General features: G+C 42.4%; 2 protein-coding genes across 2 annotated transcripts; one reads left to right on the plus strand and one right to left on the minus strand.

Moving 5' to 3' along the window:
* The first annotated feature begins 1737 nt into the window (after positions 1-1737).
* fev (FEV transcription factor, ETS family member) lies at positions 1738-5152 on the plus strand. Its single transcript, XM_086266710.1, has 3 exons — positions 1738-1889; positions 2510-2581; positions 3643-5152. The coding sequence occupies exons 1-3, from the start codon at positions 1841-1843 to the stop codon at positions 4182-4184; spliced, it is 663 nt and encodes a 220-aa protein (XP_086122836.1). The 5' UTR covers positions 1738-1840; the 3' UTR covers positions 4185-5152.
* An 8949-nt stretch (positions 5153-14101) lies between these two features.
* Positions 14102-17112, minus strand: LOC147312098 (cyclin-dependent kinase 5 activator 1-like). Its single transcript, XM_086267148.1, has one exon. It carries the CDS (start codon positions 16818-16820, stop codon positions 15933-15935), a length of 888 nt encoding a protein of 295 aa, XP_086123274.1. The 5' UTR covers positions 16821-17112; the 3' UTR covers positions 14102-15932.
* Between the last annotated feature and the right edge of the window lie 594 nt (positions 17113-17706).

Consider the following 17706-nt stretch of genomic DNA (forward strand, 5'->3'; position numbering starts at 1 on the left):
AGACACACCTACCAGGACATCTCCAAACTGAAGGGGGACAAAATATGCTGTGAAATATATGATTATGAGCTCTGAACCAGCCAGTTACAAAGCTTTTCCTGTGTGTGTGTGTGTGTGTGTGTGTGTGTGTGTGTGTGTGTGTGTGTGTGTGTGTGTGTGTGTGTGTGTGTGTGTGTGTGTGTGTGTGTGTGTGTGGTGCTGATATTTTATTCCAAGCTGTCTGCTTTGACTGTGATAACTCACCATATAAAAATAAACAGCTGTACACTTGATGCTCTGGTGCTTTTTAAAAAATAAAAAATAAACACGTGTGCATTTGTGCGTGTCTGACCTCAGTCATGTGACTCATTATAAAGATGATTAATGATAAGCAGATATTCACTTTCAGTTCAGTCAGCACAGAGGACTGATTATATGTTATGAACTAAGATGTCATCTTTACAAAGGCCAGATGTATTTTCAGCAAATTAAAGGAACTAGTTTATGCATCCATGTCCAGTTCAGGGTCATGGTGGGCGGGGCTTTGAACATATCGCAGGTTGCCAGTTTATGGGCGGTATGGCAAACTTAGAATCACCAGTTATTCTAACAGGCATGTGAGAGGAAGTCAAAGAGTGGATTTGTTGCTGTGAGGCAGCAGCGCGAAGCCTTTTTTTAAAGCAATGTATCTGTTAAAATCTTTGTTCTAGGTGGCAAAGAGGATGGCTCAAATGTGCCAAGTGACAGAAGTGAAAGTGCTTTTGTGTTTATGACCATGTTATTAACAGACAGCAGGTATATGCTGCACTGTCAGGTTATGATGCATTGATGCTGTTGTTGCGGACGGAAAAAGACGAAGAAAACGTGTCAGAGTCTTTGCATTTGGTGTTTTTAATAAAATGGATTTTGTTGGATGATATAATGTACTGGAACCAAACCAGGGACACTGAACATTTCTAAAGACATTAAGTCACCAGAACCTAAATAAATATTAAAATATTAAATATTTTGGTACATTGTTACTGCGTCTTTGACACACTATTTAAAGAATGTTGAATTTTCAAACTATAAGCTCCCCAGCGGAGGATTTTCTTAATAAAGGTAATGTGTGTTATTAGTTGCATAAAGCTCTATCATCAGCCCGCGTTGCCCGTATGATGCCTTATTTACGCCTGAAGAAATGCGCAGACTCTAGCACATGGCCATAAAGCCCATGGGCTTTTCACTCCACTGCTTCTAAAAACACAGACGTATAAAATTATGAGTGGACACGATAACGTCAACGAGCATCACGAGGCATGGTTTTAAAGTTACGACCTCATTACCCCCAGATTGAGGCCATATAACCTTAAACCCACACAGAGCAGGTTAGGAGGGATGAAATGTTCTTGTTTTCTCGTGGCCACTGAAGCGTATTTTTTCAAGGTAAATATTCTTTTTCCAACATGAAATAGGTCTTTGTTGTTTGCCGAGAGGTAAAGAGGCGGAAAAGTGAGGAGGATCTGAACTGGTTTCCATGTCAAACACTTCAATTCACCATAGAAACTCAGATCTTAACGCGGAAACTTTATTAAACTGTGATGGTGGATTGATAAGGGCCGAATTTCTATTGGCCTCTTTTTATTGTGGGCGCCAGGCGGGCTGACAGAGGTAAATTGCTCTTTTAATTAAAGCAATGCACCAGGGGAAATTGCTGTCTGAATATTGTCTCAGAGATGGGGGCCAGTGACAGTTGCCTGGAAACTTCAATCTGTCTACCCGCATTTATTCCAGATCACAGTTATGAGATAAAGTTTAATAAAAATCTTTTCCTCCGCCACCAACGAAATGAAATCCAACCCTTTCTGAACAAGTGAACACAATGAGACAGGACTGCGGAGGAAACCTCATGTTCAACATGTATCTCTCAGGTTCGTCATTTGGTCCCATTAAGAATGAGAGAAACAGCCCGTTTTATATATCTATCGAGATTTTTTACATTTTTCTCCGGGTGTCGGTGTCCTGCCGGCGATGATGCTCCGTTTCCAGGCCAGAGCATTGTTCAGCCTTTTCAATCTGAAAGCCCGTCTGCTCTTTTGTCGGAAATCGGAAATCCTTTTTCCTGGACGCGTTTCCTGGCTTCTAGCAGAGACTGCAAAGGCGACATGCTCCAGGCATTAGACTGCAAATGGACCAGGATACAATTGGAATTTTGAAGCTCAGTGTTTGAATTTTTAAACCTTATTTTGTTTTATTTGTATTTTTTTCCTTGCGCTCCAGTTTGCAACATTTTAGAAAAATCGGAGCATTTTTGAGCAGCTCTAATCTCAGTCCTCCGGTTCTTTCAATGCATTTTTCTACTTTCTTGAGATATTGCGCTTCTTGCTAGATTGTGCCTATAAAATCTGACCATGAAGAGATTTTTGTTCTTCTAAATAAATATTAAATCATAATATTTTGAAATACAAGTGATAAAAATCATCTGCATAAGAAATCCTCTTGTCGTAGTTTCTGGATGAAGATGCTGAAAATGTGTCTGTTTTCATTTCAGATCCAACAGAAAGTCTGTTGAAAGAAAGCAAAGGAACCTCCTGGGCTCCGATAAATACAGGAGTTCAAAAAGGTAAGAGGACAAACTCAGAGCCTCGTCCGCAGAGACGCTAAATACCGTCACTGCGGAGTGTCCAGCTCCTAATTAGCAGTTTACTTATTTTTAATGGAGAGCGTCTTCAAACGCAAAGATATATGAAAACATAAAAAATGATATCATAATAATAAAAATGATGTTAGAAAATAGTCCCACAGAAACCTCTCAAATTATATCGCAAACGGGTCGATACATAAAAATAGTTTCTGAAATAAAAAAATATTGATCACAATATCATAATAAATGTTAATAAAACAAAATATATGACAATAATAGCAGGATTTTAATGCGTTTACTCTGCGTTTCATGTATTTCCTATAGTCGCGTCTTTAGGTTTAATAGATCATTCAGCCGGTTCTGAAACGTATTCAGTTCTTTTTCTCATGTTTTTTTTTTTTTTTGCACCATCACATTATTTTTCTTTTCTCCTCTAAAACAGATAATTATCAAAGCATCTCCGGGATCATTTCGAAAGAAAATAAAAATCGTGTTTATTTTATGATTTAAAAAACACAACGGCCAAAATGAATTTGTCACATCTTGTGTTGGACGCTAATATTCACTCTTACTGCTCTCAGGACTTCCTGCAAAGATGTTTTAATTTATTTTAAATTTCTGATGATTATGAGCAGCGTGTTTTTTAAATATATGTTATAGAAAATATGGAGAAGCTAAATATAACCGGACCCATTTAAGCTGCTTTAGAGGAGTAAATAGAGATTTGTAAAATGATGTCATGATGGAGTTATTATCTTTAATTATATGTAATAAAATAACTGCGTATCTTTTGCGTGTCTTACATTATTTAATACCTGAATTTTCAAATATGATGAAATTCACAATATTATCTTTCATGAACTGATAATGCTGAATTATGTAAACCGTTATTTTGAGACCAGTTATCTATCTATCTATCTAGATATATCATTTTTTACTTTCTAGACAAAATTTTGTATTTTTTGGTTTGTTGTTGTTTTCGGGATTTATTTCAGATTATTTCCGGACCAGTTGTGATTTTCTTTTCTTCCTACACTCAGGGAGTGGGCAGATTCAGCTCTGGCAGTTCCTGCTGGAGCTCCTCTCTGACAGCACCAACATGTCATGCATCGCGTGGGAGGGCACCAACGGAGAGTTCAAGCTCATCGACCCTGATGAGGTGGCCCGGCGCTGGGGGGAGCGCAAAAGCAAACCCAACATGAACTACGACAAGCTGAGCCGGGCGCTGCGCTACTACTACGACAAAAACATCATGACCAAAGTCCACGGCAAAAGATACGCCTACAAGTTTGATTTCCACGGCTTGGCGCAGGTGTGCCAGCCGTCCACCACCGAGCAGGCCATCTACAAATTTCAGGGCAACTTCTCCCCGATCCCCTTCTCCGGGATTTCCAAACTGAACCTCGTGGCTCCTGGCGTGGGGCCTTCGGGGTTCTCCTACTGGGCTGGCTCCACACCAGCGGCTCTGTACCACAGCCACAACCTCCAGCCTCCGGGGCCGTTTGGCACCGTGTCCGCGTCCCACATCGGCTGCGTCAACAACATCAGCAGTCTGAGCACCATCAACAACCACTACAACTGACTCTCGATGCGTATTTTAGACACACCGGGAAACCGACACACTGCAGTGAGGGAGGACAGACAAACAGCACAAACACGCTGACTTTGGTGTTTGGCGGGGAAAATATGATTTAGGCTCAAAGTGGTTCAAAATTAGATGTTTTTAAAATGTCAAGTCAGGCTTTTTAAGCGGCGCAAAGTTGTGTTTAAACTCAAGATTATGACTAATGACACCGGACGTCTTCTTGCATGCAAGTAAGGCACGAAAACGTAGAAATTAAATATTTAATTTAATTTAATTTAATCCTTGTGGAGAAGCGATTACGATCAGATTACGCACAGTGCTTTGAACCTGAGCGCTTAATTTGATCCATAAATATTCCAAATATGAAATGTCCTTATTTAGGCCACTATCAGTGAGACGTAATCGGAAACCAAATAAAGGTTTACACGATGCTTGTTTTTGAAACAACAAACAAATAGTGTACATATATTTAAAAACGTTGAATAAATAATAAATTATCTTTCAGATCCATTTCCTATCAGACCTCGGCTCCCTCGCTCTCCCAGCCCTTTCCCTGAGTTCAGTGTTTGTTTTCACATCTTCAGGTGGATTTGCACTGACGTGAGCGCGAGCTGCCAAACTACCATCGGACTAGTGGCGCCATCTTGTGGTTATGGATGAAAACAGGCTTGTTGGACTGGAATGAGACTCGCTTGAATCATGCTGTCACGTCGATCACCGTTTGGTTATAAATCAGATCAGACGTAATGAAACTCTTTGTAGGAAAAACAAACCTCACGCAATACAAAATGAAAGCAGCGCACAGACACGGGGAACAGGAACTTTGTGTGAAATAGGCTGAGTAGAAACCGAAACTGTGAATTCCCAAACTGCTCTGTAAATACTGTAGAGTAGAGACCGGCTCAGACTATAGAAGCTCTTCAGTGATTTTAAAGTGAATTCATTCACACTGTGACTAAAACAACTGTACCAATAAAAATACATAAATAAACTCTTCTGAATAAAAATGTTGTCAGTATTGTGGGATTCATTTATTTGAAAGCGTGATCTTTATGTTGACCCAAACGTGGGTGAGCCTGTAAATGTCCTCCATGCGCCAAACCGTCAGTGCTGTTTCTCAAAATGCAAACTTTTATTTGGATTTGTGGACTGACCGGCTGCAGCAGTCTCGGTAATCAGAGAAAAGTTTGCAGTATTTGTCTTGATGCATGCTCAATCATCCAGCTAAATCCCAAAGGTTGATTCTGTTCACCTGGACGCAGCGTGACTTCCTCAGTCTCAGCTGACTGCAGGTTTCTTATAAACAGTACATTTGCACAATGACTGAAACCAGCACCACTGAATGAACAACGGGCTGTGAGGTCAGTTTCATGATCATTAATATGCAGATTGTCATGACCATTGATCATCAACCACTGGTCTAAGACCATTGATCAATGCCACTCTAGCACAACAAAGAGAGCTACCTCGTCAGCCAGGACTCTGCAGTCTATTTACACCAGGGGTAGGCACCTCCAGGCCTCGAGTGCCGGTGTCCTGCAGGTTTTAGATGTGTCCATGATCCATCACAGCTGATTTAAAGGGCTAAATGACTCCTCAGCATTTCTTGAAGTTCCCAGGGTGGGATCTAAAACCTGCAGGACACCGGCACTTGAGGCCTGGAGTTGCCTACCCCTGATTTACACCAACAGGCCAGTGGACACTCTTTCAATGATGAGGATGTACACATCGTGCGGAGCACCGAGTCAAAGAGGCCATTTACGTGAAAAGGGAACGACCATCTCTGAATCGAGGAGGGGGCCTAAGGGTCCATCTGTCACCATCTTACAATGCTGTGATTGCAGCCATTCCCCAACTCTCTGTGAATGGGACTCATGGCCATGGATCAGTGGGCTTTGATCAATGTGCATGTTAATGATAAAGGAACTGACCTCCCAGCTCATTGTTCATTCAGTGGTGCTGGTTTCAGTCATTGTGCAAATGTGCTGTTTATAAGGTTTGAAACCTGCAGTCAGCTGAGACTGAAGACGTCACCTGGATCAGTGACGAAACGTTTCTCTCACTGACAACGTCCAGATGAACAGAATCAACTTTTTGGGAGTCTCGCACATTACATCAGCATGAGCTCTGGCATCAGCCACACTTTATATTACTGGTTTGTCAGCATGATGGTGTCTATGATGCTGTAACTGACAAAAACAACATATTTCAGCTCATAATGTGCTCCTGGTCCTGCAGTGACTCATCCTGTTGGTCCAAACAGACCCACAAACAACCAGCCATCTTTATCACTGTGAATTACAAACAACAAACAGACAAGCTTTATTTGTCACATTTATTATTACAGGTGAAATGCATGTGTGGCTTCTTTAAAAAGAAGAAAATATTTATTGTTCTTTCAGCTGTGGAAGTATAAAAATATACAGTAATGTGAAATTGAAGCGTTCCTAAACATACGACTGAAAAGTCCATCAAATGTGCTTATGCTGTTTCAAGTGTCAGCTGCTGCTCATCGTGAAAGTGACTCCAAATAAGAGACGTAAAATAAGGGCAGTAAATCTTTTCATCCATGTGGGGGCAGCACAACTCTTCCAACGTCAGGATCCAGCTTATGTAACCAGGTGATAACAGAGCTGCTCTAATATAGAACATGGAGCATTTGCAAATAGCAGATTAACCCCAAACCTCATTTTATGAAAGTGCGAGACTGCAGAGGTTTGCCTGGGTGAGCACGACCAGTGGAACAATGGGACGTTCACACGTTTTACTGGTTATATATAAATAATTAAAACAACATTCTTAGCAGATAATGTCCTTTATCAGTCAGACTGATCAGTGATTCAGAAGGAAGGGATGTGTGTGTGTGAGGGAGGGAGGGAGAGGAAATAGAGAATGGTCCGCTCATTCACAGCACTGTTTGTGTGTGTGTGTGTCCTGCATATCAATTGGAAAGACATGGAGTCGCTATTGACAACTGAATTTCTCTCATGCCTTGGTCCCTTACCAACAAAAGAGTCATGGCACACACACACACACACACACACACACACACACACACACACACACACACACACACACACACACACACAAAGAGAAGAAGGGGGTGAAAAGGTATGGATGCCTCTTGTGTTGTTTACCCCAAACTGTGCTTCTTGTAATACCAACCATGGAAACTCCACGGGGATTGAGTCACTTCCACAGCACCGCGATCGTCACTGTCTTCTCCACCAGCAGCTCTGCCACTAATCTGCTGTGCCTATTGTTGCTGATCCTCATCCTCGCGCTTCTTGCATAACAAACTAGGTGGGTGTTTTCCTGCAAGCCACAGGATTAACAGTGTGAATGCAGACGACCGAGGAGCGAAAAGAAAACACACGAAGGAGGAGGAAGAGGAGGAAGCGAGAGAAAGAAGAGCTAACTGTGTTACTTGGTGGCACCCAGGTCATTAGTGAAGCTTCCTTAAAGGTCTTGTTTGTCACTTGAATACTCGAATTCAACAATTAATCGCGTCATATCTGGATGTGCTGGCAGTCATTTAGAGAGGAGAGCTTATGCAAGCTGTCCACCTCAAACGCTCCATCGATTCTGGGCAATATTAGTAAAGGTTTCATTTACATGAACTTGAACATAGGCTTCAGCTTCTGCTGTGTAAAAATGGATTTGTAGACGCTGAAAGCTCCAGAAATGATAACATGAGCTTATTTGAGCTGCAGACCAGCAGTTTAAGTGGTTGATGCATTCACTTGTCTTATCAGACCAACAGTAAACATGTAGTTTATCAAACTGCAGCAAAACAAAAAACTATTTCCTAAATATTTGCCTAAATCCGTCACATACTCGGTGAACAAAAGCAGGTCCCTCCATCACAGCTGTGCATTATTAGGACAGAGTAAGGCAGTCACTGGGACTGGGTTGCTGTGTGTGAAGTGTGAAGTGCAGTCAGTGAGTCATTCCTCCAGCAAGAGAAAGTGGTAAGAAGCCTCTTCTAATTTAGAACAGCACACCTACGTGGTGCTGAAATAGACTTGAGAATCACAGGGTGAGAGAAAGAGACTGGAGGATAGGAGAGGCTGAGAGAGGTGAGGGAAGGAGAAACAAGAGAGGTAAAAATCAGAAGGGAAGAACATTTAGACCAATGTGCTGCTGATTTATGTCCTTTTATCAGAGACACCTATATTTTTAGACGCTGACCTTGATTCTCTGAGTTAAAAAATAAAAACAAAAACACCCAGTACTTATTTGCCCCCATCTGGAGAAGAATGTCCAGAACACGAGTGCATGAACCCACTGAAGACACGTTTTTAGCTTTAACAGTGGACTAATTATTAGCTTTTATTTGAGGTTTGGTGTGTTGAATCCACCTGAAACCAGTGTAAACATGTAGTGGAAGGTGAGGCTCCCGTGCACTCTCTGCTCTCCCACACCTGTTCGATATCGGACTGCATTTCGAACAGTTTGATGTGGAAAATTAAATAAAACATATCAATGGTCAACGTTACACTGAATACAAAAGCTTCAGTATTTTGCTTGAAATGTTAATTTGTCAGTTTAGATAATGGTCTGGGATCAGAGCGACCTCTGCGCTTCAAAACCCTGTTTGGGATTTTGGCTGTTACATAAAACTAAATGGATGAATAATCATGCAAATTGATGCGGTGTGAAATGATTCACCGGCAGAGAAGACAAAATAACAATAAACCCTGTGTAGGTGTGTGATGAATGAAGGAATTAACATTACGTATTGTATAACTGGGTTAAATGTAAGAAAGCATCATGCAAATGCAACAGCATCGCCTTACGTAACGCGGGTGTAAGGTGAAGGAAATAAAGTAAAACGAGCTGATCAGTGAAGCGATTGAAGATTTCTGGGATCCTCACCTTGCTATTTAACAGTGGTGACACAGTACCTCTCGCAGCAGCCCGTCGCTGCAGTAATCTAGTTAAAGAGATTAGCAGAGTGGTTATGTAGCAAGTCGACAGCAAAATAGACATAATCCCTGTAAGGTGTTGTCCTGGCTGGTCCCAGTTTGGTCCTTTTTCCTCCCATACGAATGAAGATGGCAAATGTTAGGTCAGAGGGAATCCCATTACATGGGAGAAAGAAATAAAGTACTCAAAATAGGAACTAAGGTTAACTAAGCCGCCTTTCTACTGGAAACATCCAGACTGATAAAATGCCTCCAAGCATGCAAATAAAGCATCTTTAAAATCTTAGTCACATAAAATAAAAACTATTATAATCACAAAGGTTAGAGTAGTAAATAAAATGACATATTGTAACAGTATGAACTGTTTTACACAAGGCTAGCTACAGATGGGTGACAAATTAAAGGGTCTTTGCAAATCAATGCAAAAGTTGTTCCAAGTAAATCATCTGTATCCAGTAGTGTAAAATGTTTATCTTGACTTGTATTTATTTGATTAGATTGGTGCAGATAATCGCTCTGAACCCAGAATTTAGTAATTTTGACATTTCTCGAGTCTTGTCCATAGTTCAGCTTTCAGGACCATAGTGACATTCCACCCATGCATATGGCTCGTGGGGGTCCCTGACAGGTAAATATGAAATTAAAGTGAACGGTTTGTTAGGGCCTTCACAGTCTTCAGATCCTTAATTCCGTTAAACCAAAAAGCTAAATCAGAAAATACAAAGTCTGTTTATGTAAAACTGAACAGAGAACAAGGAAGCATACAGGGAACAGTAACAATTCATGCAAAACAACGGAAACCAAAATATACACAAGGCCAGAGAAACACAGTGGGCTAATTCCACAATACGACACAGGTGGGAACAAGAAACATGCAAAAGCAATCAAATAGGCTACAGCTGGACAGGTCGTCAGTCTCTCGCAGGGCCAAGAGAGACAGGCACATACAACACCGAAAGAAGGAAAAGATCAGCAAATATAACTCATACACACATGAAAAACTAACCTTCAATGTAAAGCAGGAAATGAATGAGAGACAAATAACTAACATGAAACAAGATAACGGAGAAAGACAGGAAGCAAGAAAAGCGGAAACACAACAAAACCGAACTAACAATTTCAATGTATTTATTTACACAGCACCAAATCACAGCAACAGTCACCTCTAACAAAGCCCCAACAATCACACGACCCCTTACGAACAAGGAATTGGTGAAAGTGGGAAAGAAAAACTCCCTTTTAACAGGACGAAAGAACCAGGCTCAGGGAGGGGCGGGGCCATCTGCTGCGACTGTTTGGGGTGAAAGGACCAAACACAAGAAAAACGATGACTCAAAACACTAAATGAGGGGGAAACGTTTGGAAGAGTTTCATCTGTCAAAGCTGCAGCTCTACAGACTGCACTCGAGTAACAGTTCCTTATTAATATACTTTCTGCTTTCCACTGTCTCAAGCACTGATTTGCTCAATAATACGTCACGTGTCATAGTCGTAGATTTCTGGAAATGTTTTATAAAAAAGAAACATGAAAACTTTTAAATAAATGATGGAATAGGAAGTTTGAAATGTACCTTTGAAGTGTGGTAGACTATAAATCCACAGCAGCAGAAAATGAAAATTGTTCACTTGCAGTACTGAAATTACAACAAGAGATGCACAACTTCACAAACCCAGTGTAAAAACAACAACAACATGTAACTGCAAGTTTCTATAAGTTACAAACTCACAAACTCATGTTTCATATGCAATAAAACAGATAAAACACGTCAGTGTTTGAATTGGACAAATGTACAATTTAATGAAAAGTATGAGCTTATTTTGAATTTAGTGGAAACAACACGTCGTTGACTCCACGTTTCCCACTGTGGAGCGTCCCGTCTGCTTTCAGCAACAGTCTGTAAAGATCTGGGAACTGAGGAGAGCAGCTGCTGGACTTCTGTTGCCCCGTTCTTGTTTCCTGTCCTGTCACGATGGGACAAATGTTTTCAGTCGGTGAAAGGTCTGGACAGCAGGCAGTTCTCAGCTGGACTTTTCTACTAGTGTACAGTAGATGAGTTGTGCTGTTGTAATCGCTGAACTCTGGAGTTTAACATCCTGAAATATGAAGGCCTTCCCTGAATGTCATCTGGATGAGAACATAAGTTGTTCTGAAACCTGTATGTTCCTTTTAACACAGATGGGGTCTTTCCAGTTGTGCAGACTAGACAGTTTCACGGGCACTAATGCACCACCATAGCATCAGACATGCAGGCTTTTTGTCGTGGTTGTGGGTTGTTCGACATGGTTTTTGTGGGGGTTCTGGTTTATTTATTTATTCATGTTTATTAATTCCTCCCTCTGTGTTCTGTCCTGTTGTGTCAGGTCTCCCATATTAAGTTCATTCATGTGTCTGCTTCCCCCGTTTAGTTATCACTGCTTGTGCTTTGCTTTTCACTTTGCTTCCCTGGTTGTTGTCGTCCTTGATTTGGTTCAGCTGTGTCTCATTGTGTTCAGGTGTTTGCACTTCCCTGATTGCCCTTCTGTGTGTGTATATATATATATAGCGCACTCTTCGCCTCATGCTTTGTCTGAGAGTCTGTTCACATTTGCTCAGTAGTTTAAAGGTTTCAGTTCCCGTTTGGTCTTTGTGGTTTACCTGCCAACAGATTTAAGAAATGGCTCGTTTTTCATTAATTCCTGCCTGTGTTTGGGTCCAGATTCCAACTCATGACACTTTGAAATTGGGTGCTAATAACAGGCTGGATGGTCTCTCTCCTCTTCAGTCCAGAGAATGTTTGTTTTCTAAAAATAAGATTTTGATTTGTCTGATCGCAGAACAGTTTTCCACTTTGCTTCGGTCCATTTTAATTGCGCGTCGGCTCAGAACGTTGTTTTGGTCATGTTCACTTATGGCTTCCTCTTTGCATGAAAGAGCTTTTAACACGCATGTGTGGATAAGCTCCACTCAGTTCTTTCTGAGGTGTTAATGAGCCCATGCAGTGATTTCTATGACAGGGCCATACCTGTTTTAAATAGAGTTGAGGTTTGAAACTCTGAGATGCTCCTTCTCTTGTTTTGTTTCTTACTGATTACTGCTCCAGCCTTCTGTTGCCTCCATCCCAACTTTTTTGAACATGTTGCTGAATTAAATTCAGAATGAGCAAATGTTTTTCTTAAAATGTTACGAATAAAATATAGATTTGTGAGACTCGCAAACCACTGAATTCTGTTTTCGTTTACATTTCACAGCGTCGCAATTTTTTTTGGACAGGATCGGTGTGGAGGAGTTAGAGACGTGCCTGCACCGACAGACATGCACGAGCACCGTGTGCACGTCCTCTGCTGATCACTGCAGTGTGTATGTGTTGTGCAGTGGTTCAGCCCACGCTCAGCCCAACACAGCTCACTTTGCCCAGCTCTCATTCACTTACCTACCCGTTACTATAGAGACGCAGTGGAGAAGAATGCAGAAAGCGGGCTGGCAGACAGATATGCACGAGACCTGGTTTGAATCATAATAACAAAGAGAAGGCTCTCGCATAGCATTGTGAGACTGTTACATAATGACTGCAAGGATTCTGCAACCAAGTCAACCTGTCAAGAGTTAGGGGAAAAAAAAAGTCTATAACCGGAAAGCTATTTCAACCACGATGACGTGCTGTTTTCCATTTTATTACTTTTTGACCTCATAGATCAGCTCACAGGATCAATACAAGAAATCATACAGCAGTGATGCTTCTGTGTTTTCCACTAGGGGAAAAGAATCAATCAACGAGCTGCATTAAACACAAACTTTCCTGGTATAGATGTTATTTAAACTCATGAGTCAAAACAGACTTTCATTAAGCAGAGCTAACTTAATACAGCTGAGGCTAAAATGCTTGCTTTAAATAGCTTGAATAGATAAAGATTAGATGTTATTCTTTATTGGAACAAACTGAAACCTTGTCTCTAATCTGTTTGTTTGGCCCCATTATGATTTCTTTTCTGCCTCTGCAAGCCATTTCCAGCTGCTTCTCTTTCTGCCATAATGTCTATTTTGTCCTGTTATCCTGCCTGCCGTTCTCATTTCTACTTCTGTGTGCAGACTGTATGTCCCAGTAAGACAACCGAGTGAGAGCGAGTCACAGACAGTTCTGAGACTGCAGCAGATTCTAACCAATCACATTAAGGAGCCCTCCAGCCCACGTGGCTTATTCATAAATCCAGGAGGAAATCCTTATCAATGCAGCTCCATTCCATCATACAGTAAATCTTCAATGTACCTCTGATCTGAGCTGAAATAAGCTTCTGAAACTTAATCATCTCAAATCGCTTCATCAAATCAAGTGTGGCATGTCTGTTTGTAGACATGTTGCATTTATTTCTTTGCAGATTTTCAAAACTCATCAAATATACATTCATGCCAGAATCATTAAATATCTACTGCTAAAATGCCGCATTATAAATTTTGCTTTCTTACAGTTTAGTCGTCTCTGTTCTCATTTCGGCATCTGCCCCTGATTAGAGAACCCAGGAAACCCAGATACGAAGCCAAAAATATCCCTTATATGTGTCAGCATGCTTTGCAGTCCTCAGTGTATAGAGCAGCAGTTAACTACACCATATTGTGAGATGTACTGTTCCTACCGAGCTGCACCCACAGCCACATAAACCTGAATCATTATCTGTAACAACGATCCCAGCAAACCTTCCCATACACCTCTATCTGAATTCTAGTTTCATGGCAACCAATAAACTCTCATGAGTTTCAGTCTCATGGCAACCCATGATAACATCCCGACACATCCCAGTAAGCATATTCGTCATGGACTTTTTCCTATTGCATAACCATGTCTCAAGGGTTCCCTGCAAATCAAGGATTAGTGGGGGGTCTGCATGGATAAGAGGCTGCCCAATTACTCCTGCAAGAAACTGCAAGGTTTGTACAAACAGACTCAGCAAGCATGTGTGGATATATACTGGTATGCACATGCACACATCATTGAAAAATGATATAAATAAAAACACTGCAAGAAAGACGAGATCCCTAATAAGTCTGGATTTATTTCAACATGGTCACCATAAACAATTACTATACTGACCTTTTATTAACATGTAAGAGAGAGTGAATGCAGCTGTGGTACATCTCCACAGACAACACACACACACACACGTAAATAACACTTTCCTCGATGACATTTAGGAAAAATTAGCTGTACAAAAGATTTTTTTCCACAGAAGATCATCCTAGAGCAAGAGCTGGTCACAGTAACTGCAGACATAATGGCAAACACTCCAGCGCCTGAGAGGAAACACTGGTACATCACCATTATCATTAGCACTGTGCAAAAACATCAAAGGTTTGTTCACAGCTGTGCAAAATAGCAGCATTTTAATTCACTTTCCAAGCAATGGATTCACAACACCACATCACAATGATCACCCAGAAGGACCATGTCAGGACTGAGCTGTAGGTTTGGTTTCAGAGTCAGATCACGTTTAACTTATAGAAACTGCAATGACACGTGTGCAAAGTATACTCTCCTGTCACTCCGTAATGAGATCTTTACATTAAATATTTGTACTTTGAAGAATCCTGAATCGACTGCACTGAAAGTGAACTGAAGCCAGCAAATGGAGGCGAACAGCACAGTTACAGCACAGGACGAAATATCTTTTGATCATTAAGCTCTATTTGTTTTTGCTCAAACTACATTGTACATACCGACCTTCAAAACAGGTAGAGGGGGAAAAAAAGAGCAAAAACATGGGTTATGTACATGTAAACCACAGAGTTTCAGGCCATTCATTAGTTGGCACATATGAAATTCAACAAAAAAAATCTCCTGAAAAAACCAAAGAAAACCTGTACAATCGATTCAGTCTTCAGTTGACCTCTGCAATGTGTTGCAAAGCAGTTCATCGCAGTGGCCAACACAGTTTGGAAAGCAATGCACAAAAGAGGCCTTGCATGCCCACTCAGGGGCTCTTTTAGTGCAACATATCACATTCATGTGGGGCACCTCTGCCCCTTGTCCTCATGTTCCACTTGAAGCAAAAGCCTTTGTACAGTTACATTACTACAGAATCACACTGCTAATGCAAACTGAGACTGCTGTTCATTTCATGAGGAACTGAAAACGGCTGCATGCCAACCAGATGTTAAAAAGTCACACATGAAGTATGGTGGTGGTGTTTGTTTTCTGCAGGTGGACCTTTTGTGTACCTCGAGCCAGTGTGTACAGATTGAAACGATGTTCCCCACAGACTCGTATCTACAGTTATTCTAAGCAATGTGTTTTTAACCCACTGGTATGCATGTTCAGCAGCTTACTTATCAGCTGACTGAGATGTTTAAAAAGCACAGTATATACTGGCTGTGCTTACAAGGCTTAGGCTTATGTGCTGAAAGTGTACTGGGCTGATTTTGGTCCTCTAAGCCAAGCTTGGCTCTGTTGTGGAAAAGTGACTGAAGAGCAGGGATGGAAATGGCTGCACAGGTCAGCACCCCGGACAGCTCCACCTCTTAACTCGGCTCAGACATCTATTCCGGTCCTGCCTGGAACCACATCCATTCACTAACTCACAATATAGGCTAATCTTGAATGAAATGGAGATTCAAGTGCCAACCCCTGCGTCACCCAAGAGACAAGACAAAAGGGACAATATTACTACTGGCATGCATTTATGAGATTTCTTAAACTGTAGCCTAAACACCACACTGAAGTTGTGTAACATCATGAGAGACTATTTCAGCCCAGCCAGGAGAATCCTTCCAGGTTGGCCTTTCCGTCCAAAACCACAGCTGTGTGATTTCTTTACATTCATCTTAGACCAGTGTCTGTTCGCTTCCATGTCAGCGGTCCAGGTTCGACTCGCTGCTGTCGCGCTGGTTTTTGAGGTCCTGGAAAACCTCGGTGAAAAAGTGTGGGTCTGCATTCAGCTGAAGCATTTTGGCACTCATCCTGTTGATGATCCGGAGCGATGTCTCCCAGAAAACGTCCTTGTTCGTCTCGTTCATGAACGGCTTGAGCGGATAGGAGATCTCGTTGCCCATGTACGAGTAGGCGAGGTAGAGGCAAGTCTGAAAGGTGTCCTGCAGCTCGGCTGGGCTGTCGGTGCTGTCCGATATCGTGTCTTCGCACAGCAGGTACACGAACACCACGTTGGCCGGCGTGATGAAGCCTTGGTCCTGCCAGCCCTGGAGCAAAAGAGTCCGGTCAATGTTTCGGAACCAGAGGATCACCTCTCCGCTGCTTAACTGTTTCAGTTTGTAACACCTGCGGCACAAGAAGTCCCCCAAACAGCGAAGCAGCTCGCCGGTTGAAGCCTGGATGACTATCCGCCTGGGTGACACCAGAGACACGCTGCTGGGCTGCTTCTGGACCGAGGACAGCCTCCCGTTCTGCACGACAGACTCGCTGTTCTGCGTGGGGACCGTGGGCACCGGGACGGGGATGGGCGCTTTCGGTTTCTTCTCTTCGGTCTGGTGCGTTTTCCTCACGTTTTCGCTGTTGAGCTGAGCCACCTGGCTGGACGGCAGCTCTCGAGTGGGCAGCGGGTTCGGGGTCACTTTCTTTGCGCTCTTCTTGGCCGAACTAGCCACCAGCTTCTTCCAGGACAGAGACACGAACATTGAGTGGCGTTTGAGGCTCTTGTCGTTTTTCCCTCCGTCTCCTGCGACCTCGGCATCCATGATCGACGCCTTCTTGGTCGCGGGAGATATAGAGAGAACGGTTCCCATGTCTGCGCGGTGGAGAGATGCGGAGGTTTGGATGCTGCTGCGGCTTGAACGCAGAACGTCGAGCAGAGTGAGAGGCGGCGAACAGCAGTCACGACAGCGACTGAAACTCCATTTACACGCTTACGTGTAACGTCTGGTCGCTCCCCGGAGGAGATGAAGGAGGACTGCGCGTTTTTGTTCTTCTTCTGCTGTTGTGTGAAATTATGTCCCAGCAGATGCTCTCTCAGTGCCGCGCGCGGAGACGCTGCAGCACGATCCCGTCTGTGAGAGGAGCGAAGATTTGTGGCTATGCGTAAATCTCAGGCTTAAACGAACCAGCAGGTTCAGCCTCTGACTGACCGTCGGGACAGCCAATCAGAAAGTCAACCAATGGTCCAATCACCAGGGCTGTTGTTTTTAGGTCTCGGTTGCCATTGATAGCAGCGACACTGACTGATTTGGTTCGTGCTGTTCTCCACCAGTCTGGTTACTTTGGGAAAGCGAGGTTATTTATAAATCAGGTCGTCTGCATCTGACCTGAGCCTCCCCAAAACACAACACAATTTTACACTGACTACTAATGAGTCAGTGTAAATTACTAATGAGTGACCCCCCACACATCTGTGGGGGGTTACTCCCACTAGGTTTATATCTGGGACTCTCCACCATTTGACCTTAGAACTGAAGAAGCTTCTCGGATGAGAGGTGAAACGTCTTCAAGCAACTTAAAGAAGTCCAGACGCTTTTCTTTGCAAGCTCCTTTGATTCTGTACAAAAGTTTCTACCAGCTACAACCAGCCTAAACTTTTTTGTCTTTCCAGACACCTGGACAAAGTTTTCAGAACAAAACACCACCTGCATTTGTTTTACTTGGACAGGTAGGAAAAAAAAACTCCCACTAATCAAA

The sequence above is a fragment of the Aulonocara sp. 'chitande type north' Nkhata Bay genome, linkage group LG16, assembly GCF_057382095.1.
Source record: "Aulonocara sp. 'chitande type north' Nkhata Bay isolate Kocher_YH1m ecotype deep benthic linkage group LG16, A_spYH_male_GT1.1, whole genome shotgun sequence".
NCBI classification, from domain to species: domain Eukaryota; kingdom Metazoa; phylum Chordata; class Actinopteri; order Cichliformes; family Cichlidae; genus Aulonocara; species Aulonocara sp. 'chitande type north' Nkhata Bay.